At 45.9% G+C, this 27,519-nt stretch overlaps 1 protein-coding gene across 2 annotated transcripts in view; it reads right to left on the bottom strand.

Moving 5' to 3' along the window:
- SMAD2 (SMAD family member 2) overlaps window positions 1-26,451 on the bottom strand; it is an 89,848-nt gene extending 63,397 nt beyond the window's left edge. Inside the window, exons 1-2 of one of the 2 annotated variants that reach the window (XM_075932703.2) lie at window positions 26,373-26,451; window positions 10,524-10,717 (exon numbers count right to left, since the gene is read on the bottom strand). In XM_075932703.2, the coding sequence (XP_075788818.1) occupies window positions 10,524-10,560 (37 nt within the window). In that variant the 5' untranslated portion in view covers window positions 10,561-10,717; window positions 26,373-26,451. The remainder of the gene's footprint in view (window positions 1-10,523; window positions 10,718-26,372) is intronic. The other variant, XM_075932702.2, reaches the window with a different exon arrangement.
- Window positions 26,452-27,519: the final 1,068 nt, after the last annotated feature.

The following is a 27,519-nucleotide window of genomic DNA, read 5'->3' as shown; positions in this document are numbered from 1 at the left end:
GTTTTAAACCTGCTACCCATTAATTTCATTTGATGTCTTCTAGTTCTTCTATTTAGGGAACTAATAAATAAATTTTCTTTATCGGCCCTCTCCACACCACTCACGATTTTATAGACCTCTATCAAAACCCCCCCCTCAGTCTCCTCTTTTCTAAACTGAAAAGTCCCAGTCGCTTTAACCTATCCTCATATGGGACCCGTTCCAAACCCCTAATCATTTTAGTTGCCCTTTTCTGAACCCTTTCCAAGGCCAAAATATCTTTGAGGTGAGGAGACCACATCTGTACACAGTATTCAAGATGTGGGCGTACCATAGTTTTATACAGGGGCAGTAATATATTCTGTGTCTTATTTTCTATCCCTTTCTTAATAATTCCTAGCATCCTATTTGCCTTTTTGACCGCTGCTGCACACTGTGTGGAAGTTTTCCAAGAACTGTTCACTATACCTCCAAGAACTCTTTCCTGATCTGTCGTAGCCAAATTAGCCCCCATCATACTGTACGTATAGTTGAGGTTATTTTTCCCGATGTGCATTACTTTACACTTATCCACATTAAATTTCATTTGCCATTTTGTTGCCCAATCACTCAGTTTGGTGAGATCTTCTTGGAGTCCCTCACAGTCTGCGTCTGTCTTGACTTTCCTAAACAGTTTTGTATCAACTGCAAACTTTACCACCTCACTGCTTACCCTTTTCTCCAGATCATTTATGAATAAGTTGAAAAGGATTGGTCCCAGGACTGACCCTTGGGGGACACCACTAGTTACCCCTCTCCAATCTGAAAATTTACCATTTATTCCTACCCTTTGTTTCCTGTCTTTTAACCAGTTCTCAATCCAAGAAAGGACCTTCCCTCTTATCCCATGGCCATGTAATTTACACAATAGCCTTTGGTGAGGGACCTTGTCAAAGGCTTTCTGAAAATCCAAGTAGACTATATCTACTGGATCCCCCTTGTCCGCATGTTTAACCCCTTCAAAGAACTCTAATAGATTAGTAAGACAGGATTTCCCTTTACAGAAACCATGTTGACTTTTGTCCAACAAATTATGTTCTTCTACATGCTTCACAATTTTATTCTTTACTATTGTTTCGACTAATTTGCCCGGTACTGGAGTTAGACTTACCGGTCTGTAATTGCCAGGATCACCTCTAGAGCCCTTTTTAAATATTGGTGTCACGTTGGCTGCCTTCCAGTCATTAGGTACGGAAGCCGATTTAAAGGCTAGGTTACAAACCACAGATAATAGCTCAGCAATTTCCCATTTAAGTTTTTAGAACCCTTGGATGAATGCCATCCGGTCCCGGAGATTTGTTAACATTAAGTTTTTTTATTTGTTCCAAAACCTCCTCTAATGACACTTCAATCTGGGACAGTTCCTCAGATTCATCACCCACAAAGGACGGTGCAGATTCAGGAATCTCCCCAACGTCCTCAGCCGTGAAGACTGAAGCAAAGAAATCTTTTAGTTTCTCCGCAATGGCTTTATCGTCCTTGATTGCTCCTTTTATAGCTCGATCATCTAGGGGACCCACAGGTTTTTTAGCAGGCTTCCTGCTTCTAATGTACTTAAACATTTTGTTATTTCTTTTTGAGTTTTTGGCTAGCTGTCCCTCAAAATCTTTTTTTGCTTTTCTTATTACAGTTTTACACTTGATTTGAGTGTTTATGTTCCTATCTATCTCACTAGGATTGGACTTCCACTTCTTAAAAGATACCTTTTTGTCCCTCACTACTTCTTTTACATGGTGGTTAAGCCACGGTGATTCTTTTTTAGGTCTCTTGCTATGTTTTTTAATTTGGGGCATACATTTAAGTTGGGCCTCTATTATGGTGTCTTTAAAAAGTTTCCATGCAGCTTTCAGGGATTTGGCTCTAGTCACTGTGCCTTTTAATTTCTGTTTAACTAACCTCCTCATATTTGTGTAATTCCCCTTTTTGAAATTAAATGCCAGGGTGCTGGACTGCTGGTGTTCTTCCCACCACAGGAATGTTGAATGTTATTCTATTATGGTCACTATTCCCAAGTGGTCCTGTAACGGTTATATCCTGGACCTGATCCTGCACTCCACTCAGGACTAAATCGAGAATTGCCTCTCCCCTTGTGGGTTCCTGCACCAAGTGCTCCAAGAAGCAGTCATTTAAGCCATTGAGAAATTTTATCTCTGCTTCTCTTCCTGAGGTGACATGTATCCAGTCAATGTGGGGGTAATTAAAATCCCCCATTATTATAGAGTTCTTTATTTTGGTAGCCTCTCTAATCTCCCTTATCATTTCAATGTCAGTATCGCTGTCCTGGTCAGGTGGTCGGTAATATATCCCTACTGCTAATTTCTTATTATTGGAGCATGGAATTACTATCCATAGCGATTCTATTGAACATGTTGATTCACTTAATATTTTTATTTCATTTGATTCTACATTATCTTTCACATACAGTACCACTCCGCCACCCACCCGGCCTGCTCTATCCTTTCTATATATTTTATATCCCGGTATGATTGTGTCCCACAGATTTTCCTCATTCCACCAGGTTTCAGTGATGCCTATTATGTCAATCTCCTCATTTAATACAAGGTACTCTAGTTCACCCATCTTATTAGTCAGACTCCTAGCATTTGTGTAGAAGAACTTTAAAAGTTTGCCACTGCTTATTTGTCTGCCCTTCCCTGATGCATTGGATTCCTTTGTATGCGGTTGTTTGTCTGCTCTGGCCCATGGTTTGCCCTCTCCCCTCTTCTCTTTCTGACTACCACTTAGAGAATCTCTATCAATGGATTCTCCTCTAAGAGAAGTCTCCCTCTGAATTACGTGCATCTCCGCATCAATCGGCTTTCCCCCATCTCTTAGTTTAAAAACTGCTCTACGGCCTTTTTAATGTTTAGTGCCAGCAGTCTGGTTCCACCCTGGTTTATCTGCACAAGAGATGTTGTCAATTTGAAGTCTTTTTTAAGACTGCTTTATAAGGGGGAAATATAGCTTGCAGAAAACCAGAGCTATCTGAAGTGTCTAAATATGGCAATGGTGTCTTTCAAAATTCAGTAAGGATACCAAGAACCTTATTTGCATGTAATCGAATCTTTTGTCCACTGGAGTTTGCAACACAAGTAGTTAGATTTATTTTTGCATCATATGGTCTTTCATCTGATATCCACTATCCGTTCAGAAAGAAGTCAACAGGATGTCTGTGGGTTTATATAGCTGCAAGACTGGAAGTGCCAATACAAAATCATCAAACAGCATCAGGCAGGGTATTTAAGCCAGGCATACGTTTCAGAGTCTTAACCATTGTAAATAATTCTTAACTAACTGTAACAAATACAAAAATTTTGGACAACCCCATATAAACACAGAACCAACTTCAGTTTGGGGGAAAACACTGGCCAGTGTGACTTTAAGGACAGCGGTCTTGTGAATAAACCACAGGACTGAAGAGAGTCAGAAGCAGGTTTCTAATTGTGTTCTCAGTAGGGACCTGTTTGAACTTCAGCAAACCACTTCACCACTGCCAAGCCTCAAATCCTTCAACCATGTTTACTTATTTCAGAGACCTTTGAGACTTCAGCATTTCCTCCTGGCTCCTCCCCACCAAAAAAACCTCTGACTTAGTGAACTGATTTAAGATCATCTATATCCTTAGTTGGGGGGGGATGTAGATTAACTGTTAATTAGCTAATCAAGTACTTGATGGAATATCCATCAACTACTCAGTAAATAAGAGGAAGCACTCGCTACTGCCACTGTAGCTCAGCATTTTAAATGTAGCAAAAGCCGCTGGGTTCTTACTACATTTAAAGTGCAGAGATGCAGCTAACAGGGTAACACAAGCTGGGACTGAGCCTTCCTGGTTTGCGTGACTTGGATTGCTGCAGCTCTGCCTCTCTTGCCCCCACCCTGGAGAGAATGCTGGGGGGGGGGAACCAGCTTAAGCCGACTTCCCCCAGCACCAGCTCCTGCTCCCTCCCACCTTTCTGCCTCTGATACAGGTGGGGAGAGAGCATGAGTAGTTGCTTACATCCCTAGCCTCAACCAGCACTTGCATGCACACCCTCTCCCTAGAAGGGAAGACTGATTTTACTTAAAAACAAGATTTGTACCATGTGAGCTACCATTATTTGATTTCTTATGCTTCAAACATGAGAGCTTCACATCTCAAATTTAGAAAAAAAACTTTATGAAGATATGGAGAACTGTTGCTTTCACTGAATATGCATGGTTTTTAAATGTAACATTGTTCACAATTCTAACCCAGTGAATATTCACTAAAAGCAATTTCCCAACACTTAAGATTATAATTTTCTAATTTATTTGAATTACACAAGTATCATTGACTAGTTTTGCTGACATCACTGGGTTAAACAAATGTATTTGAAGAGAACTCGGTCTTCAAACTTTGGCTTGTACACACTGAACTCTGTATGAAAAGTATACAGACTCTTCCCGACTTACGAACCAGTTATGGACCAAGCAATCGGTCATAACTCAGTTCGTTCGTAAGTCGAACCCCGTAGAGTTACACACAACCGTGCTGTTAGTAAGCACAGATCACATTCGTAACTCTGGGTCCACCATTTACGACAGCTTTGGTAATAACTGTGAATGGTCGTAAATTAACCATTCGCAACTCAGGGACCGGCTGTATATGAAACTAGGAGAATAGAGGAAAAATGTTCTTTATTAGTCTAGTCTTGATCTGAAATGATAGCACTAATTTTGCAAAACTACCTCCTTCCTGGATTATGATAAAGCCATTCAACTGGAAATCTAGCTCCAATGAAGACTGAACTCATTTGACATTAAAAAAAATTCCATAGAACTGGGCACTTAGGTGCAGAATAAAGAAGGCCAAACTAAGAAAAGAGGTTCCTCACATTATGCAGTAACTGGAGTTTGAGAGGGGTGTCCCTGTGGGTGCTCCACTGTAGGTGTCTTAGCGCTCTTGCGCGTATAAGGGAACTTTTTAGCAGCATTTCCCCCAGGTGCCACCACACACACGCGGCACCACCCATGCTGCAGTAAATGTGCCGACACGTGCGCAAGCCGTCAGCTGTCCCTCAGTTCCTTCTTTACCACAGAGAGATGTGAACTCCAAAGCAGAGAGGAGATGGGAGGGAGGTGTCCCTGTGGGTGCTCCAATACCCCATCTCGAAGAACACCAGCTACTGCACAAGGTGAGTAGCCTCTCTTTTCTTCAAGAAACACCCATGTACACTCCATTAGAGGTGACTCTAGAGCAGTACTGTAAGAATCTGGAAGGATAGGCTTTGGGCCTGACCAGTGGGTGTCAGAGAGAACTGCCACCCCAAACCTGATATGCTTCACAGTGTAAGTATCTACTGTAGAGTGTTTTGTAAACTTATGCGCAGAAGCCCATGTTGCAGCCCTACAAACGTCCACAATGGGCATTTTACAGAGGAAGGCCATGGAGCGTGCTTGCAAATGAATCAGTAGTGCCACCTTACAGATGTCATAGCAAGCTTTAATACAATTTGTTATCAATTCTGAAAGCCTGTTTCAAGATCGTGTGCCCTTTGTAGCAATCTGCTATGGAAACAGGGAGAAGCATCTAAACTGTTTGTTTTTACCTAGATAGAACAAATCTCCCAAACATCCAAAGAGTGGAGTTGTGCCTCAATTAGCATCAGGATAAGGCTTTTGGTGGAAAACAGGTAAGTATATAGGTACGTTGAGGTGGAACTGCAACACTACCTTTGAGAAAAATTTAGGGTGTGGTCTTAGCATGACCTTGTCTTTGTAGTTTGTGAATGGCAGATCCACCACAAACGCAGCAAACTCACTGACCCTTCTGGCTGTCGTGATAGCGAGCAAGAAAGCCACTTTCATAGAAAGGTGACAAGGAGCATGTCACCATCCACTCAAACAGAGCAGGTCAAGGTGTTAAGGACAAGAGTGCCATCTTGAATTTCAACATCAGTCTTATGGGTGGAAAGATCTTAGAGTCCCTTTAAAAATTCCGTGAAAAAAAAAAAAATGTTGTCAGCGGCTATTTCTAGTGAGCATAAGTGGACTTTTATCAATGAATTTGAAAGGTTCTGTTTCTTTAATGAAAGAAGGTACTCCAAGACCATCACCAGCTATGTCTGAAGCTGAAGAGCTCTGTGGGTGTCCCACTTAAGAGAAATGGTGCCATTTCTGCAAATGGCCTTTCTTCTTCTCATGAACTGTTACAAGGAGAATACAATATGGCATTCTCCGAACAGGTGAGGTCCTGCATAAGGAGCCTTGGAGGAGCCAGGCCTTGAGATGTAACTACTAGACATCAGGATGGAAAACCCAGTCCTGAGATAGGAGGTCTGACCATTGTGGAAGAGGAATTAGAGGAGCAGACAGACAGTTGGGACAGGTAAGGGAACCAGGTTTTCCTGGGCCATGCAGGTGCTATTGTGACTACTCTGGCACTGGCTAGTTTTCTTTTTTGTATAACTTTTCTGAGGAGGGGCATGGGTTGGGAGGTGGATAGGAGATTGTAAGACCAGCTGATCATCATGGCATCTCCCATGGAACTCTCGCCCAACCCCGCTCTGGAGCAATACCTGGGGCATTTGGTATTGTGGGATATGGTGAATAAGTCTATTTCTGCAAAGACCCTCTCTGGAGTACAGTATGTAGAGATTGGGGGGGGGGGGGGAGCGCACGCTATCTCCTCTCATACTTTTGATGAAATATACAGTTCAGTTGGTCTGCAGTGACCTTTTGATTGCCTGGGAGATATGCTGATCTGACAATGCTCCACTGCTGCAGCGCTGTGGCTTCCTTGCCAAGATCGTACGACCCGTTTCCCCCCCCTCACCCTTGCCAATTTATGTAAAACATGCAAGAGGTGTTATCTGTGAGAACTCTCATGGACTTTCCCTGAATTAAGAGAAGTACTTGCATGCTCATCTTACCACAGGGGTTCTAGGATGTGGATGCGGAAGCGGAAGCCTGATTCTGAAGGGGTCCATCTTCCCTAGGTGCTGGAGCCATTGATGCATGCATCCCAACCTCTAGGGAAGCATCTGTAGTTATGCATAGATGGGGATGTTTGTTGAAAGGGGACTCCCGAGCAGAGATTGTTGGACTGCAACCACCATTTGAGGGATTCCCTGACCTTGTTAGGACTCAGCAGTTTGCATAAAGGGTGATTGTGAGGCCGAAAGCATGTGTGAAGCCATTCCTGCAGGCATGGCATGTGCAGACATATGACCAAGAAGTTGCAGGCACTGTCTGGCAGATACTGCAGGGCTATCCATAACCGTCTGCTAGTATGGCCAACGCGTGGAACCCTAGTATAGGTAGTTGTGCCTGAGCTTGTACACAATCCAATACGGTGCCTATGAACTCCAATTTGTGAGATGGGGTAAAGTGTGAAGTGTGCATGTTCATCTGAAGGCCCTGAGTGCTGAACAAATGAATTGATTCTGCGGTGTACTGAATGGCCGTGTGTTCCGTAGGAGCTACTTCTATCAGGCAGTTATCTAGGTAAGGGAAAATGACTATTCCTGATTCTTAGATGAGCTCCTGCCAGAGTGAGGATCTTGGAGAACTGAGGATAGGCCAAAGAGTAGGACTCTGTATGGATATTGTTGATCCTTTAGAGAGTCAGAAGTTTTCTGTATGAAAATAAGCATCCTGTAGGTTGAGACATAACATCCACTTGCCTTTTTCCAGAGCCAGAATTATCTTTGCTAGGGTTACTATGCTGAATTGTTGCCTTTAAGTACCTGTTCAGCCTGTGTAAGTCCAGGATGGGTCTCCAACCCCTTGACTTTTTTAGAGTGAGAAAAATACCTGAAGTAAAAGCCCTTTCGTCTCTGAAGTGCTGGTATGAGCTCTATTTCCCCCATCTGGAGTAGTTTGTGAATCTCCTGTTGGGAGCAGAGACTTGTGAGAGGGGTCCCTGAAGAGGGACGCATAAGGGGTTTGGAGTGGAGAAAAAGTAAGGCAGGGAAGCATGAGGCCTTTTGCTATGACTGCTAAGGTCCATCTGTTGTAATCCTGGACCATGCATGGTAGAAAGGTTGAACCAGTACTGATGGAAATGATGTTGAACCCTCGACCAGATGTTCAAAACATCTCCCTACAGCTGGAGGACTGAGGCTATGTCCACACTACAGGGTTTTTGCATAAAACCCCATGCAGCAGCCACACATCAAGTGTTTTTGTGCAAGAGTTTACAGTAGAACAGAAGAACATAGGGTTTTTTGCGGCATAGGTATACCTCTTTCTATGAGGAATAACTTTTGTGCACAAGAGTTCTTGTGCTAAAAGGTGAGAGTGAACACTCAACAGGGGTGTCTTTCACAAAAAGAGCCTGCCAGAAAAAAGACAGGTGCCCTGCTGACCATTCTGTTAATGGCAATCAGAGTTTTCTTATACAAGAGCACCCATGGAGTGTGGCCACTCTTGCACAAAAGTGCATCGCTTTTGTAGTGTGGACGAGCTTTTGCTTAAGACGTTTTTGCAGAAGATCTCTTCCACAAAAAGCTTCTTGTGCAACAAATCCGCAGTGTAGACATAGCCTGGGACGTGGCGGGTTGCTCCTGAGGCTGCCTCCACTTCTGTTGCCTCTGCTGATGTCATAACTATTCTGGGAGGAGTACGATGATGCTCTGCTATGCGGTGTGTAGAGGCAGTTCAATTTCTTTTCGGGCTGAGGAACATACATTAAAAACCTTGGGCATGTAGCATGCGAGTCCTTGAGCAAATGCAGTGAAGTGTCTATGGTGGCAGAAACAAAGCTTCTGTCCCTCGAAGGGTAGGTCCTCAGTGTTCTGCACGTCCCTCAGGAATCCAGAGAGGTGCAGCCAGGAGACCCAACACATGACGACTGATGTGGCCAAAGATCTTGGGGAGCAGATCATGCTTGCAGTGTTGTTTTTCCTATGAGAACTCCATCTATGCTAAACTTGAATGAAGATTTTAGTCCTCAGGCAGCTAACTGAGCAATAAAGGTTTTAGTCTCCTCAAAATGGTGGTATGTGTGTTTTGCTAGTAATGCTGAATAATTCGCTAACCTGATCTGGAGAGATGCTGAGGAGTATCATTTCCTACCCAAAAATGTCTAGTTTCTTCCATTCTTTGTCATAAGGAGTGGATTTATATTGGGTCTGCTTGCCCTTGGTATGGGCTGCATCCATGAGAGAGTTTGTAAACAATAATTCAGCCTCTAGGAAAGGAACATAGTACTACTACCTGTCAGTCCTTTTTCAGGGTGGGGAAATAAGACTGGTGTTTGCTACAAAATCTTTGAAGGGTCCAGCATGGCATCGTTGACCAGCAAGGCTATTGTAGACTATGGGGAAACCTGTAAAATGTCCATCAACTTGCGCTGAACCTCAAACCTCAACCAGGGACATGTTGAGGGAATCAGCCACTCTTGAAAAGACTTGTTGCCCACTGTTGGCAGTGGCAGCATTATTGACTTGTCAGAAGACAATGATATATGTGGAGAAGGCAAGGTGTCTTCCTCTTGTGTCCCCTCCAGATCTTCTATCACCTCCTGTGTAATGTTGGATCTGGTGGATGCAGATGGCTTAGGAGACACTGCCTGAGGTCTTGCTACTGCTGTCAATTGAGGTGCTGGTGTTTGAGCTTTCAGGGAGCTCCAGGGATCCCACAACCTTGTCAGGGATGGAAGTGGGGAGGGAGGGAATCAGGGTCGGCTCTGCTGTTGCTGCAACTGTGAGGATGGCTTCAGGAACAACTGTCGTGGGGAAAAGGAGATTTCTTCCTCATCCTCATTATCAGTGGAGAAGAGAGGGGCCAAGCTTGATGATGTATCCAGTTTGCCTGGGCCCCCCAGAGTAGGTGTAGCATTAGTACCCACACGAACGTCAGCTCGAGTGGTAAATGGCCTTGGAGGAGGCAAGACCAGTGCCACTAGTGTGGAAGGCTGAATTCATTGCAGTGCCGTATCACCCTGTGCCTTCAATGTGATCAGTGCCAGAACTGACTTGATCGACATCTGTACCAGTGGTTCCAGTCGGCCCTTAGCCTGATGTGGTGATTTGGATACTGATGGTCTCAGCTGGTACCCACCGCGCAGGGGCTGTCTTTGGCTTCAGTACTGAAACCGCAGGTTGTATATCTTGAGGACACTGCCCCTTGGGGTTTGTCTGTACTAGACTTCCCTGGTGCCTGAACATCCCCTAAACCCTGTACCTTGGGGGTTGAGGAAGACTTCAGCTGAGGAGAACAACATTTTGGGTGGCCTGTCTGTAGAGGGTGAGGTATGCTTTCTCTTAGCTGTTTTCTTGGCAGGAGGATCCCTTGGTGCACATGACACTTGGTCAGAAGCTGTGTTGGTGGGGTATGGGTTAGAGAGGCCTGGGATACTGGTTCCAAGGCTGGCCTCTCGACCTTCTCCATTGTGAGGTGTTGTAACTGCAGCGCTTTTGCTTTCAAAAACCTTGCAGAGAGCTTCTTACAATGTTAACCGCTCTTTGGAGAATGATCTTGCCCCAAATAACAAATACACTGGGCATGCCCATCAGAGGTGGGAAGAGGAAGTTGCTCACCTGTGCAGTAACAACTGTTCAAGATGTGTGTCCCCATGGGTGCTCCACTGTTGGTATCGGGACATCCCAGCACTGCAGATTAGAGTCATCAGCAGAAGTCAGCTGGACCATACATGTGCAGCTCACGCCTCGTGCCGTTCGCACCTTCATGTGTGGGGTCCAGCCCTGCCAGTACCTCGAGTCCACCTGGATATCTGAAAGATACAACAACAAGCTTCGAAGTGGGGAGGAGGGTGGGTTGCGGAACACCCACAGGCACACATGTCTAAGAACAGTCGTTACTGCACAGGTGAGTAACTCTCTCCTCTGAGTAATGTGCCAGAGGGTGCTCCACTGTTGGTGACTGTAGCAGTACTCAAGAGCACATAGAAGTTGAACCTCAGACTCATGACTTGATCACAGTAGAAGCCACAGTAGTTTCCTTAACTTGAGCCTGAGAGATAGCGTAATGTGTCATAAAGGTGTCATTGGTGGAACATATAGCCACTTGGCAAATGTCTCTGAGGGGGATTCCCTGAAGGAAAGCTGTGGAGGTCATTCAAGCCTTTACTCGAATGCAAGACCTCATCGGTCTTTTCAGCAAACAGCTTTTGCTTACTAAAAGGAGATCCTCCACTTTCGTTTATAGCTTGTGAGGGATCCCGGCGGATTGTAGGCTCTCATAACTAGCCATGTTGCCATAGCTTGAGCTGCTATATTGACCATATCCAAAGCTATTTGAAGGGCCATCCTTGACAAAGCCTACCCTTCTTGTATAATGAATTTCAGTATTGGCCTCTGAGTCTAGCAGGTAGTGAGCTTGGTATAATTATCAAAATTGTTGTTTGACAGCAGCACTGCATAGTTAGCTATACAGAGAAGCAGGGTCGACGAAGAGTAAAGTTTTCTGCTGAAGAGATCCATGCGCTTGTTCTCCTTATCCACAGTGGTGTTTTATAGTGTGGAAGCTTGGATCTTTGTTGAGCAGGGTCTATCTCTAACGAGTTAGGTCGTGGATGGGAAAACAAAGTCAATTCCCTTTGGAGGGACAAAGTACTTCATCTGCATGCTGGTTGGTTGGAGGCACTGATGCTGGGGTCTGCCAAATCTCATCAGCAGCCTGCTGTGAGGGCTGAAGGTTTTTAAGAAGTCAATGTTTTTCTTGCACCTCAGTTAACTGTAAGAGTAGCTGCTAGTCAGGAGAAACAGATCCTGAAACTGCTTCAAGTCATCTGGGGGAGATTGATCACCAGGGATAACTGCTTCACAGGCGATAACGAAGAGTTATCAGTCGGTGAATTATCTGGTGGCTGCTCTTCCATTTCAGATAATTTACCTTCCTCATGTTCAGACTGCTGAGCCATGGAAGGAAAAGTGGGGAGGTATGGCTACCACCCCCTATCTATGAAGTGGTCAGAGAAAGATTGTGGATGCATGAGCTCCTGGATGGCTGTGGCAGCAGAGTGGGCAATATTCAGGTTGTCCATAATGATGTGTCGAACCATAATGGATCATCTGACTCCCATGATGGTCACATTCTAAACACTTAATAGTGTTAAACTTTGAAGCATGAGGTATTATATTCATTTCAAGACGTATCTAACTGACATTCAAATATGGCTCCAATCAGTAGGGAGTTCCAGTGTATTTACAAATTTTATGAAATTTCCTTTGAACATTTTTAAATTTACCATCTTTCAGCAGCTTGAGTAAGAGTATATGGTACAAATGACCTGTGTTTGAACTAAATACAGACTTTTTAAAACCCATTAAACAAAGGAAACTGTGTTCCCTCTAAGCCACAGGGCAGCACAGCTTTACAGGTGATTAGCCAGCCCCACCCACTCAGAAGCACAGGACTCCAGAGCACAGAGCTGACTAGGTGGGGCTGATTAAAGCTGTGCTGTCAGGCAGCTTAGAGGGAATACTGCTGACAATTCAAGTTGATGCCTGAATGTACTAGACAGATAATATTGAACATGTTCACTGCTGAAGTAAAACCACTGAATTGCTGGGAGTTACAGGCTAAGCACCAGGAACTAAAGCTTGTGGAAGTACTAATATAGCTTTTTTGCCAAGTATAGATTCTACTGAAGGTGCTAGGAGAAACTCTTCATTTCAGTTTATTCAACTGGTTCAATTCAATGACTAATTTGTTCAAAGTTAAGAAGCCAATAGGGATCTTAAAAAGACAGGAAATCTTGTTTTCCCCCTCCAACATATGCATAAAAATTGGTGTGATGGTAAGATTAACTAGAACATGACCACCATAAACCATCTGTTCAATTCACTAGCTACATCTCTTGTTATGCCAGTTAGCTAGCTATGCAAACCATAGCTTTGATAAACTTTAATATGCTACATTAAATAATGTTTAAGGGTTTTTTCCATATATTTGAGCGTTACTGTTATCAGACACGTGGCTAGCATTTTGATTTGGCTGGTTGAGTGTGGTTAGTTTGCTTCAGAACTGATTGGACACCACAGAAGTAGAGCCTGACAAGCCACAATAAAAAAAACAAACCATTCACTATTTATTTAAAAAGTTAATAATCTGAAAAAAATAAGTTAAATCTATGTGTGTATTGTCCCCATTACCCAATACTCTCTCTCCTTAAGCATGATGGCTGTATTCAGCTGCAAATCAATACCACGCTTTAGGGAAAATACAATAGTACACATGCAAAATGAGACTGAAATCAACAATTTTCATCAAGGTTTCTTGCTTGCAGATTTAAATCAAAATCAATTTTTATTGCTTTGATTTAAACCAATGTACCTCCCTTTCAAGGTCACTCAAATGTCCCCTTGTTCTTATGTTACATAACAGGACTGAATTGAAGGTAGGTAGTTTGTTCACTATCTACATGCTCTTATGGGCCCATAAGGCAACAAACCCAGTATGTTCCATCTCTTCATAAAAAGTTTTCCAGGTCCCTAATCATTCTTGTTGCTCTTCTAGGAAGCTTTCCCCAACTTTGAAACATCCTTTTTGAAATGGGTAACCATTACCGCAGTGTTTGCCATCAAGATATATCATTTGTAGAGCAATGCTATCACAGGATCAAGAAACTGTATTAGGTCAGAGCTCAGTTGTCTTACTAGACCTATAAAAAAGTTCTTCCCTGCAGGAAGACAGAGTGATGTCAGCACATCACTGTGTCCCACAGCCCTTCCCCTCTCAGCCACCGAGCCTCCTTCCTCCCTGCTACTAACCCCATAATGGGGTCGGCAACCTATGGCTCATGAGCCATAAGCTCAAAAGAGATATAAATATGGCTAATGCCTCAACAGAAGCCCTCACCTTCCTTACACTTTACAAGTAAGCTGCTGCTGGGCTTGTGTGGAAAGGGGGAAGGACCACATGGTGAGTGGGCAGGTGGCGGTGAAGCCCATGATCAGGGTGGGTACTGGGGTACACCCTGGCCCTCTGAACAACTGTACAGTGGTTGACTGAAGCTCCAGCAGCCACCACATGGGAGGGCAGCTGCCATTTTAAAAAACAGCTGATTGGGGTGCCTGCAAGTGGGATTCACATGGGGGAGGTGCCGTGGCAGGACCCATACAGGGGGGCAGGAGGGCTGGGGTACACCCCTGTGGCAGCACATCAGGGTTCCCCCGGCTCCTGCACCCCCGTAGTGGCACAGACTCTGCCAGCCAGTAGAATGAAGGGAGTTTATTGCTTCTCCAGGATACAGCACAGCATAGGTGTCATCTGGTTACAGGGCAGGCCTAGGATGCCTCAGCCCCCCTTGAGATAGGGGAGACTGGGCCCCTAAAATCTCAGATCATTGCTTAGGCTGCTTCCTCCATGATACCAGACAGAAAACTAAAAACCCTCTTACAGCCCTGTCCCCCAGCCAGGTGTTGGTCTCCACCCTCCTTCCTTTGTCTCCCTCCCTGGGAGGCTGAGCCTGGGTTAATACACATTTGGGAGAGTCAGTGAGAATCTCCCACAGTTCAGGGGGACCCTGGGTCACAGAGCAGACAGCACCCCCATTTCGTCACAATCCCAGCCTCCTAAGCCACTGCACAGAGGCTTGATGAAGCTTCAGCAGACACCACATGGCGGGCACTGCTGGTGTTTTAAAACAGCTGATCTATTGTGCCAGCGGTGGAACCTGCATTGGGAGAAAGTACTGGGCGGGGGGGGGGGGGGGGGGGGGGGGGGGAGGTGTCCAGGGAGCCAGGATTGCCTATTCTCCCCTCCACCCTCCAACAGGGGATGTTGATGAGTGCAGTGAGCAGGGATGCAGCCTCCTGGTGTTTCAGTAAAACAGTTTGTCTACTTGTAAGTAGGCATGTTAATGCATTTAGCGTGTGCGTGGAGTTATCTTCTTGGGAGCCCGTACATGCAGGGAGCCAGCATTCAAGTTGGCTCCTGCCTCCCCACACCTTCCCCCCCCCCCCAAATGCTGATACAGGGATCAGGGGGCTACGTGTAATCATGCACATGAGTGCCCAGGCTCATCAGTTAACCATGTACAACAGTTACACCACTTTCACATCCCTACTTGCAAGTTATTCCATCTGTGACCTGCCTTGTTTTTTATACAAAGCACAGAAGTGTGACAAAAGTAGGGCATGAGCATTAAAACAGATCCTGATTTAAAATCATTTTTAATATACTCAACCAACATCTTTAAAGTTATACTCTCCCTCAAATTCAGCAAATACACCACAAAGCAGAGGTCAACACATGAAGTCTTACATCACAGAACTCAACTCTGATAGGAGGGATGCAAACAAGGAACTTGCAGTAAAGGGGGGGGGGGGGAAGTATATTTACTACCATCAAAATGGCTGAAAGTCTGCAAATTTAAAAATAAAAAAGTCATCTTTTGGCTGAGACCAAGCTTTCAGAAATTCCCCTTCTGATATGTTAAAATGTTCAAAGGAATTCGAAGTATGGTTATCGACAAAAGTTCTGCAAATTCTGGAATAGAGCCATCAAATTCTGATCCAGATATCTTATATGTCATTCTCCAAAAGTTACGTTTAATTCCTATTTGGATCACTCACTCACATTCCAAGCAAGAAGCCACAAGTAAAGAATTGCACAACTGTGTCTGGAAAACCGATGCAAATAAAAGTAACAATATGGATGCAGATCCCATACTGTGCTGATGATTATTCTGGCAAAAACTCAACTATAAGTTTTATTCTGTTCCCTTTTACATTGGTTCACGTGGAATCCATAGGGCTCTGTTCTAGATCACTGCCACTTCACAATTCACCCTGCTGAGTACTCTCATCAAGCCACATACATAATAATGTTTATTATGCTAATTATTCAAGTCTACTACCCCCACCATCCTGTCCACTGGATGCTTCGGGGAGATCCCCGGGTCCAATGCATTGGGGTGCCTTGTGCTTCAGGGGGACCTGGGATCAGTGGCAGCATAACCAGCCGCACTCTGCTGGCTCCTGGTGTCACTCCGGAAACAAGGGATCAGGAGCAGGAAAAGGTTGAGGGTTCTCAGGCCCTGCATCACCTCCCCAGATATTGCCCTGCGTGCTATATGCCAATCCACTGCCAATCCCTTGTCAGCACTCTCTCTCCTTGAAGTCCTGTTGTCATCTTAAATATGATTTAAAATAGAAGGTCTGATATTTCCTTTTAATGCAGTCTCATTCTATACAGTCACTGTTGATGTCAGTCTGTCATTTGCTCATGATCTAGGCATCACTTTCAACTACTCACCCCACCTCGAAGTGCAATGCTCCAACTACCACCCTAAGCCTGGGCGGGGAACCTAAGGCCTGAGGGCCAGATCCAGCCCCTGAGGCTTAGGGCTCTCCCCAGCATTAGGGGGCCTGCACTGGTGCTCCAGCAAACCTCCCCCCCTTTGCCCCCCACAGGACTGGAGCACAAAAAAAAAAAAAATCTACTAGCATGGGCTCCTCAAGACTCTGGCATGTGAGGGAAATGTCTCTCCTCGGTCAGGGACCGCTTCAGGTCAGGTTACTTTATTTTATTTGTTTTTCTTACATATGCTTCCCCCCCCCCCATCTGATTTTTCTGAGGGTCAGCAGTTCAAAACAATGAAGGTTCCCCACCTCCAAGAAAATTTCATAAAGCTTCTCTCCAAAGAATCTCACTTATGTCCACACATCTAAAACTCAACCATTTCACAGTTGATTGAAAAATGCAACTAATGACCTGCATAATACTGCAGTCCAGGTGCTGAGATACTTCCCCCTTGATGTGTTTCAGAGCTCATGCTTCAGCCTTAGAAGACAGAGCTATTTTTAACTAGGGATGTTAACATTTGTTTTGGTAAACATGTACCGGCTGAAAATTTCAGTGGGTACAATTTTGCATGCCCAGAGGGTGAGGGAAGGTGGCTCCACAGGTGCTGGTGCACACGAGGAGACAGCTTTTATGTGAGCATTGGCCCCTGCCTCGGATACCATTTACACTGTCATTTTTAGCTCCAGTGCCCAAGCGCTGTGAGCCCAACTCAAATGACTCAGGGTCGTTGTTGAGTCTGAGTATTCCTTTGCAGTGTAGACAGCCAGGAAATTACAATGTAAGGATAAAAGACCATGTTCCTGCATAGGCAAGACCTAGAAACACTCTGCATGCTTCCGCAGTAACAAGCATTCCTCAAGGCTATCTGCTGTAAAACCAAGTTACCAGGAGTTTGCCTACTCGAGGTAAATTATCCATCTTGAAAGTAGTGTTCAAGCTAGTTTTATCTAGCAGCTTTCTAATGTGTACATGAATTAACAGTGCAGACTAAAAGCTGCTAACTGTGGTACTTCTATATCACAAGTTTGAAGTCAAGTCTGCTATTCTAAACTTCAGTTTATTCTGTTGTGCGGATGTATAATTATACAGGTGTTAAAGTCAAGGACCTGGCAACAACCAATCACAGAAGATGAAGAGGGACACCTATAGCTGACATGCAAAAGACCTTTAGGACAATGGCTGTAAATACCTGAATGTCTAGAAAGTGTTTATTAATAAAATTACCTCATTTTTACCATGTAATGGTAAGTTTTGTGGTAAAAAGTGAGAAAGTAAACAACTTGAGTAATAGTGCTCTGACACTTGTGTTCTTCTGTCTGATTTTGTAAGCAAGTAGTTTCAACTCACTTAAGGTTGGGTATACAATACAAATTAGACCTCTGAAAGGGATACAGTAGTCTGAAAAGGCTGAGAACTATTCTAATGTAACCAAGTCTAAATCAATTCAGCTACTCTGGCCTCAAGATCTGTAGTAACTGTCAGTGAGAGAAGCACTACTAGATAATGCAACATTCGAGGGAGAGATGTTAAAATGCCTGTAATTAAGTAACCATGTAATTGCTGAAAATTTCAGTGGTTACACAAAGGGCAGAAGTCTGCTCTGCCCACTCCCTGCCTCTGTATCAGAGGCAGAAGCACAAAGGTGGCTGGTGCACATGGAGAATTGGATTTTATACGGCAGAGGCTGCAGCAAATGTAACCACTAAAAAAAATCTTAGCGGTTAAACAGTAAGGATGTGAAAGTGTAAACATGTACATGGTTAACCAATGAGCCTGAGCACACTGGTTAACATTTATGGTTATACACAGGCTCCTGGTTTGAGCTGGCTTCCCGCACATAAGTCAGCTCCTGGCCCACACTGGCTCTTGGGAAGCTGCCTGCTGTCCTATGCTACTATCTCTGATACAGAGGCAGCAGCACAGGGGGACAAGCAGGAGCTGAATGCCGCCCCGCATGTAACTACATTACTGCTGAGTTGCACAGTTACACACATTTCAACATTCCTATTACACAGTTACCTAATTAAACACCTTTTTAAATCCCTAGTTCACATATGCAATAAAGGAGAGGTGAAGTGAGCATGAGCCAATACAACACTAATTCATGGCATCAGGAAAAGCTCAGCCTGGCTAAATAGGTTTTGAACAGCAACTACACATGCAAGGACAGACTGATGTTCTAAGCAAAAACTTCAGCTCCCTCCCCCTGTCCTCACATTCTGGGCAGGTGTAACAGCTTCACATCCTCCCCTCTTAGTTCCAGCCCCAGTTCAGCTCTTGAGCCAATTAGGTCAGCAATGGGGAGTGTCCCTAAAGCTGCTCTCCTCCCAACAAGCACCATCTGGTTAGCAGCACCATCTGGATAGTTAATGGGCACAGCCCCAGAACCCTGCTCAGCTTTTACATCAGCTGATGAAGGTTAAGGCAGGGTCCCCTCCAGCTCTGAAGGCAGTTTTACTTACAGTTAACCTTAAAGGAATGATTCTGTTTTGGTGGCACTTGCAACTGCCCATGTTTAAGTGTGAATTTTGCATTCCTATTAGGGATATTATATTGTGTAATTCACTAACCATGTAGATGACACTTTTCCTTGATTACCCAGTAACAGGGATGTTAAGTCTTGGTTAATTAACTAATCAAGTAGCCAATGCAATGTAGTCCATGGGGGCACTTCCACTGCAGTGCTGCACTTCAAATGTAATAAGAGCCTGCCATGCTCTTACTACATTGGACATGCAGAGCCACAGTGGGATTCAGCCCCAGCTTGTGCCACACCTGGCACCACTGCTTCTATGCCTTCTCTGCCCCTCTCCACCTCACACTAGGGATGCAAGCAAGTAGTCAAGTGTTTAGGTTTATCAATACTCAAGTCAACTACTCACTTCCCTTCCCCCCTTGCTGTCTTCCTTCCTAGATCAGAGGCAGCAAAAGGGAGAAAAGCAGGAGCCAGTGCTGGAAAAGACAGCTTAAAAGCCAGTTCCCCCCAGCACAGTCTCTGTGGTGCTGCCGCCCCATGTCCCCAGGATGTTTATTCCCCAGGTTCAGGCAGCATAACTGCAGTGGGGAGAAGGCATGCCAGTCAATAAGCACAGGCTCAATATAAGTTACACCAGGAGTGAGGTTACAAGCTCTATGCTGCCCACATCTTTGCACCCGTGCAGCTAGCCACACAGCATGGAGGGGACCATGCAATGCAGGTTTGGTCCCTGCACCCTAGCTAGGCACCCCAAAGCACTCCACCCCAGGCATTCTCTCACCCATCATCTTCCCCTCTGCATCCTTCCCCTTCTCTAGCACCTGGCTAGCTCTCAGGTGTCTGGCTGCTCTCAGAGGGCTGTCTCCTCCTGCCTCTGCCACCCCCATGTAGTTTTTATTAATGGCTGCATTGAACAGTGCCCAACTTTCCTTCCAGCTCCCACAGGCTTGGTGGGGAGAAGCAGATTGTCATGCAAAGTGGCCCCAGCATCAGTTTCCCAAAGTTGCTCTATTTTAAACATGCATGCAGAATATCATAATGCAAATTAGAATGAACTGAATTAGAAGCCAGGCCTGGGCATCCCGAGGAAACCTACATCCTCAGAATGAATAGCCTGATCTTCCCCCTCAGTCTGGCAAGTGAAGGGCTTTCTTCGGTTCCTCACACTTGCTGCAATTTTTCAGTTACTGACTGCACCTGGATAACCAAATCCACACAGGTCAGTTTGTTTGCCCGTGTTGGAAACAAGCCGACCCCCCCACTGTTTGCTCCCCCAGGCTTGCTCACAGCAAAGTTTGCACAGAAGTAGGTGGTTACAGTTCAGAAGTTACAGGCAGCAAGCAAGCCATGAGTGGCAGATTTGCAAGTCCAGTGGGTCAGTATCTCACCACCACCACCACCAAGACTGATCAGGGATGCTGGGTTTGTACCTGCCAGGAGAAGCACAGGGAGGGAAGGGAACAGCGTGACAAAAGAGGAACAGGCAAAGGGAGCCAACCTGCCCCAGCCCACAGTAGCTCGAATCTTTCTTCTCTGCCTAGTATCAGAGGGGTAGCCGTGTTAGTCTGAATCTGCAAAAGTGACGAGGAGTCCTGTGGCACCTTATAGACTAACTGAAGTGTAGGAGCATAAGCTTTCGTGGGCAAAGACCCACTTCGTGGGCAAGACCTGACATGCATCTGACGAAGTGGGTCTTTGCCCACGAAAGCTTATGCTCCTACACTTCAGTTAGTCTATAAGGTGCCACAGGACTCCTTGTCGCTTCTCTGCCTGGTTCTCTCAATAGGGATTTTTTCCCCACAGAGCTTGCAAGGTAAAGGGGAAATGGACAGGGCTGGCGACTGAGGTCTGGGGAGCCGAGTAAGCAGCCAGCCCTCCCTACTTATTCAGCTGCTCCTTTATTGTTTAACAGTGCTCCCAGACTGGAAGGGCCAAGAAAAAAGAAACAAGGCTAAAGTGCAGAGCCACAGCAGGAGCAATCTCTCCTCCCCCACCCCATCAACTAGCAGATGAAATTTCCATTGGCTGCTCAATTAGTTAAGTAACCAATTCTTAACATCTCTACCCAGCACCACAAAGGGGCTGCATCTAGACTGGCATGATTTTGCAGAAATACTTTTAACGGAAAAACTTTTCCGTTAAAAGTATTTCTGCAAAACAGCATCTAGATTGGCACGGATGCTTTTGCGCAAAAGCATCTGTGCCCAGTATAGACGTGCTTTTGCGCAGGAAAGCTTCAATGGCCATTTTAGCCATCGGGCTTTCTTGCGCAAAAAATTAAGGTGCCTGTCTACGCTGGCCCTATTGTGCAAGTATTCTTGCACAAGAGGGCTTATCTCTGAGCCAGAGCGTCCAAGTATTTGCGCAAGAAGCACTGAATACTTACAGTAGAACGTCAGTGCTCTTGCGCAAATTCAAGCCAGCAGCCAATGTAGACAGCTGGCAAGTTTTTGTGCAAAAGCAGGCGCTTTTGTGCAAATCTTGCCAGTCTAGACGCACCCACACTGTGCTGGGGAGAACTGGCAAGCTGGCTCCTGCTGCTTGCCCACCCCCTTGCTGCATACTGGGAGAAGCAACTAATTGAGTAGCCACTTGACTACCCAATAAGCCTATGTTTATCGGGTAGTCAACTACTCACTTACTGGGTAGGGATGCAAGTGGCTCTGCCTGAAAGTACCTAAGGAGTAGGCAGGCAGGTAGGCTGGCTCAGTCCCAGCTAGCCAGCCCACGAAAAAAAATTCTCTTGCAGAGCTGGGAGAGGGGAGAGAGAAGCATCTGGGAGGGGGAGTATACATGTAGACAGGAGTATTATTCATTTAACTGGATACACTATTACATCCCTAATTCTTATACAATGGAGCATTAACTATACCTCCCAAAAACTTGTTTATTATTAGAAACATTGGACTTCTGTAACTCCTGTGAAAGTCTCGAAGCACATTCTGCATTTCCTGTTAAGAGATGGTCCAACTATACTTTTGGCTTAAGTGACTTGACCAAGGACCCAAAGCAAATACTCCTGTGCCAGATCTCCTGGCACATTGTGGGTTGCAGCTCTAATTGGTGCCTCAGGAAACTACTGTGGCAAGTCAATCTCAACCCTACTATATCTCTTCAAAGACATTCTTCATTAATATCTTGATCTTCCTGACATGCTGCAAACTTATGTAATACGTACATGCCTCTAAAGCCTTAAAAAGTGTCAAAGTTAAGCAAGGGCTGGGCAAAATACAGCCCAAGGGCTGGATCTGGGCCAAGGACCACCCTGCCAGGATCCTCTGGCATATAGCTGCTGCAGTTTGAAGTGCAGTCCCTATGTTTCTCTGCTCTGCAGGATGGGGGAAGCTTCCAGTGATTTCCTCACCCCCAGCCCAATCCTCAGCACCTATTAGCCAGAAAGAGCCGGCCAATAAAAAACTGACATCAGCCACTCTCTGCTCCTATTGGCTGGAAACAGCCAGCCAATCGGAGATGAGAGATTGGCCTGGAGGCGCGGGGGAAGGGGGGCGCGTCTTGGGGGGGGGGGGAACAGGGGAAGAGAAGAGGGTGCAGCATAAGCCTCTTCCATCCAGGTAGCTGTCAACTCTGGATTGGGGAACAGCCTGTATTTTCAAGCTGCCTGAGGGTGCAACAGTCAGTGAGCCTGGCATGCCTTGGGGGTGCTGCAGGTTGGAAGATGCTTAGCTAAGTGCCTCCCAGCCAGAGCCTGCCCCTGGCAATCCCTGCCCCTCCCACACTTCAACACCCTCCCCCAGGTGACCATCCAAGCCCTGTGCACCAAGTCACAACTCCTTCCCAGATGCAGTAGCCCATCCTACACCCCTCCCCCAGGCCAGAATCCTCTCTTGCACCCAAGCACCCTACCAGACCCTGCACCAGGTCACAATCCCCTCCTTCACCCAAACAGCCTTTCAGACCCCACACTATCCACTGCACCCCTGTCCCTTACTCCCTGTGCCCTTCTGTACCCAGCCTCCATCCTATACGCCACACCCTCTCCACAGAAAAATGCAGTCCTTAACCATTTACCAAAGTCTTGGAGTGGTCCCCACCAAAAATTATTGCCCATCCCTGAGTTAAACTCTCCACTCTATGTGGGGTTCAAGACATCCCTGTCTTGTTACTGTTTCTTTGAAAATCAAGACAGCTTGTTTTCCTTATCACCCATTCTATGAGCCAAATTCTTGTAACACTTGATATCTTCATTCTAAATATATTAGAAACGCAAGCAGCTATTACAGATGTGAAAGCATAGTCATGCCTACATGCTCGAGTGTAACCAATGAAAAATTTCAGGAGTAATCAAGTGAACATGCAAGACACGTTCTAACATCTAGTTACAGGATACAGAGAAAGTAATGAAGTTTATGATTTATCTTATAAAAGAGAAAAAGTCCTCCCCACCAACACACACTACCCTAAACTTAAGTCTTCAGCCATTAGAGTGTTATGTTCCAGGTTAAGCTGAACCTGTTCAGATAGCAAGAAAAAAAATCCCTTAATTGCCAGCTGTTGTAGGACACAGTATAATCAGTGTTACTGTCAGTTATCAATAAACCATAGTAAAACATCAAAAAGGAATAAAACCTTAGCTTATGTAGGGTACTTTTTCCAGGGATGTGTCAAAGAAAGCAGCGCTTTTCAACTTTCAGAATTACTACCTATGCTTACTCAGTTTCTTCTAGCAAGGAGTACTGAACACAGGACTGTCTGTACTCTTGGTACTACTGAAAAAAAAAAACCCACCACCACACGCTAATCCCATCACATGACCTGCAGCAATTCTGTTTAACAAATTAACAGTTACAAATATTTTGGCAAAGTAAGCTTAGGTATTGTTTGCCTCTAAGCACAGTTGACAAGTCATTACATCCAATCAGAAAAGCAGAATTTACAACTCACTTAGCAACTCAGTCCTATAAATGGATGCTTTCAATTAGAGAATTTACATATACAGCCCATTAAGACAGTGTTAATACATCTGAAAACCTAAAATATTTGTACAATAACTCAAGTTTTATCCTGTACTGTTTTTAGAAAGAATTTGGAAATCTCTTCTCCCTCTGGTACAGCGCTCAAACTCATCACCCTTCAGACATGTTGCAAGGTTTGTTCAAGCCTTTCTTTTGATAAGAGATGAGAAAAGTTTACATCTCTCAAACTTTCAGCAATACTGAACATTTGTAAGCTCCAATTAAATTCAATGGTAACTACAGGTGCTCAGCACTTTGGAAAGATCGAGCTGACATAAGAGGATTGAAAAAGATCCAGCAGGGCCTTTACTTTGGAAATTCTCTTTGTATGAGCAAATTAAATCAACAAAGCGGGTGTTGGGGAGGTTGGAGTTAGAAAGAAAAGAAAGACGTCAATTTAGACAGAACTGAACTCTTACAAATGTAAGCTTTTCAATTACCCTATGACCTTATAAACTTTGCTAGAATTGATTATTCCTACTATAAATTTGACATACAACATCTTTAATTCTTGATAGAGAGGACAAGACAACTCAGTTTAAATTTCAGCACACCATTTTTGATCTGCACTTCCAAGTAGGGATGTAAAACAGCATTTAATCAGTGAAACATACCATTTAACTGGTTAATCACTTAAACGGGCTGCTCTGGACAGGCAGGAGCTGCTCTGGCCTTGCTGGGCCACTGGTTAACTGGTAACTGATAAGCATCGCCCAATAAGCGTGATGTCCACCAGTTAACCATTGACATCCGCAGCGGGTTACTCCCAGATCCTGGACTAGCAGCGACTAAGCAGGGTTGCCTGCCGAATTCAGTAGAAGCCAGCCAGGAAAAGGCAGCCCCGCTCAGTCCAGGCTCTCACTAGGACCAAACCCCACAGCAACTTTAAAAGGCAGTAAGAGCCAGGCAGCCTATCCCCTGACCCCACTGCATTTTTAAATTGCAGAGCCACTGGAGGTAACCTCATGATGAAGTTAACACCAAGATAGCAAGCTTCACAGTTTAAGATAAGCAGAGTAATGTCTCCAACTGATTTTTTTACCTCCCTTGATACTTAAAGGCAGATAATTTTGTGAAAGTAACATGTTAAGATACACTGAAAAGCTAAAGAGCTAAATACAACTTGAGAGGAGAAACAAAAATATGTGAAGGAAAGCCTACAAATCATTACAAACTGGAATCTTATTGGATGGAAAGTTTCTCATTTTTACTTTACACGTGCAAAGCAAAAAAACGTGCATTTTGCTAAATTTGCTACTATAACCACCCCACAATTAACAGTCTGTCAATTTTAAACAGTTGGCAGTATAATCAAGCTGTCCTCACTGCAGCCTATTTTGTTAAGAAGGCAGAAGTTTAAGATTTTAAAGATACACTAAACAAATGCAAAAATCTAACTGGCTTATCTTACTGTAAGCTTTTTGATACAAAATATATCTTCATTATTTGTATACTCAGGAACTGCTTACTATAATCTGAAATAAATTGCATGAGTGATATGTACATCTCAGCACTCACTGAGGGGAGTTTAAGAGTTTCCAGTCATCCACAGAACAGAAACAGAATTTGGCTGCAGTTAAAAGCAGCTCTTAACTGTTAACTCTTTTCTAAAAGCTACAACCATGGTACTCTCCTGCTTCACAAGCCAACATGAACTGAAAACAAGGTATTCTACATTTGAAACTGGATCTCAAACAACCGTCCTACAGACTATGAACTAATGAATTCACTCAGCTGTTTTTCCTCACACATATGCTACACACAGCACTACAAGTGAAAGTTTTGCAAAATTGCTAAAACAATCGCTATTTGCAGTCATTACAGTGCATCAATTATAGCACCCACTGGGTATGATGCTTGCTTACATCCATACAGTTCAGTTACAGGAGAATGAAGAGGATGAGCAGTCACTGGCTGCCAACAGGTGAGGGAGGGTTAACCCCCTAGGAACACTCACTGAAGTTAAGGCTGAATCACTTTCCCTCCCCCTATTTTCAGCTCACAATTTTAGACAATACTGGCTCTCTCTCAGGCAGTAGTTTTCCACTTTTAATCTGTGTGAAGCTCTTCGGGAAAGTCTAAGATCGAGTTTTTCCAAAGGAGGGTGGGGTGGGCAGCGAAGTAGTAATACGCCCACCTCTAACCCCACATCGGTCCCCAGAGAGAAGCTGCCACGGGCCCACCCAGCCACCCCTCCTATTGATATCCTGAGAGCAGGGCCCAGCCTAGGACTGCCAACCCCACTGAAGCTATTCCAGGCGACCCCCCCCCCCCGCACCCCCAAAAAGGGGATGTCACGCCACTGTCGTGGAACGCCCCATCACAGCCTCCAGGGTCGCTTTCCCCCCCGTCCCCGGGAGACTGGTGCTGATTCCGGGAGACTCCCGGCCAAGCCGGGAGGGTGAGCAGCCCTGACCCGGCCGCTCACCCCACTAGGGAAGAGGCGAGAGACTCGGGCCCAGCACCAACCCCCCACTCCCCGCCGGCCTGAGCCTCCGCCCCAAACCTCGCCCCCCCTCACGCGAGCCTCCCCCACAGCCACCGCCTCCCACAACAAAGGGGGGGGGGGCGCTGCCTAGGCCGGCGCGTATCCCTCCCCCCACACACAGGCAGCACCCGCCGGGACTGGCCGGCCCGGCCGATGCCAAAGCCGCCCAGAGACCAACCTCTTCGCCTAGCTACGCCGCTACCACCTCCTCCTCCTCTCCCTCTCGCTGGCTTCCTCTTTGCCGCCGCCCACTCCGCCCGCCATTGGTTAACGAAGGCGAGGCGGCGCACGCCGCGAGCCCCCCCCTGATTGGCTCTGCCTTGGGTCAGTTGTGAGGAGAGCGGGCGGCGAATGGCTAAACGAAGGCTACGTCCCGCCCAGCCAAGCGATTGGCGCGCCTGCCACCCAATCGGCGAGAAACGCCGTGGTGGAGTCCTCGCGACGGAGAGCGTGATCCGCGCGAGGGCCACGGCACTCGTTGATTGGCCGACACTTGTGTCGCTCCCCGCCGGGGGAGGTGGCGCAGGAAGGCGAGCGAATAAAAAAAAAAAAAAAGGCAGGGGGGAGAGCGCCGATCCTTCCGCCAAGCGGCCGCTGAGTTCGCTTAAGAAAGTAGTCGCCTTCCGCGCGGCAGCGGATTCCAGCAGCGAGAAATAGTCCCGTCCTTCCCCGTCACTAGTCCAACCACCTCCCATCCCACACGCCTCCCCCTGCAGCATGACCCGGCCAAGGGTTAAATGAGGGACCATGCACGGGTTAAAAGCCTCCCCCAAGCACCCCCCCAGATTCAGTGCAGTGGGGGGGGCTCTCTTCTGCTTTACAATCTCCCCCCCCCCTCCACACACACCTGTGGTACCAGGGCCACAGCACCTCACAGACCTGTGGCAAGTGCCCATCCTCGTGGCCCCTGCCCACGCTCCGGGAGCCCACCACGCTGGCAGCTACATGGCCCCTCCGCAGGCAGCCCTCCAGCGTCCCATCCAGCGCCCCGCGAGGTGGCGAGCGTGCAAATGCATCACCCACGGGCGGTCCCACGGGGACATGCAAGCGCCCTGCAGGAGATGGAATCAGGATTCAGCCAACTCCACTCAGCTAGGGACCACCTCGGAGCGCGGGCATTGCTATGCCCGATCCATCTCGTCTCTGCTGCTGCACGCAGCCAGATGCTGGAGGTGTAAATCTCCCACTCTTGGCAGAGTGCAATAATCTGCCCTCTTCCTCATCTTACTCTCCATTTAAGACTGGTACAGCCCCCACAACGTGAGGTTTAACATCCCTCTATTTGTCATTAAATATGATAATCTTGAAAAACGACTAACACGGTT

The sequence above is a fragment of the Pelodiscus sinensis genome, chromosome 6 (genome assembly GCF_052426305.1).
Source record: "Pelodiscus sinensis isolate ZL-2025 chromosome 6, ASM5242630v1, whole genome shotgun sequence".
Classification (NCBI taxonomy): domain Eukaryota; kingdom Metazoa; phylum Chordata; order Testudines; family Trionychidae; genus Pelodiscus; species Pelodiscus sinensis.
The sequence above is the reverse complement of the archived record's forward strand: the minus strand, read 5'-3'. Positions and strand labels throughout refer to the sequence as shown.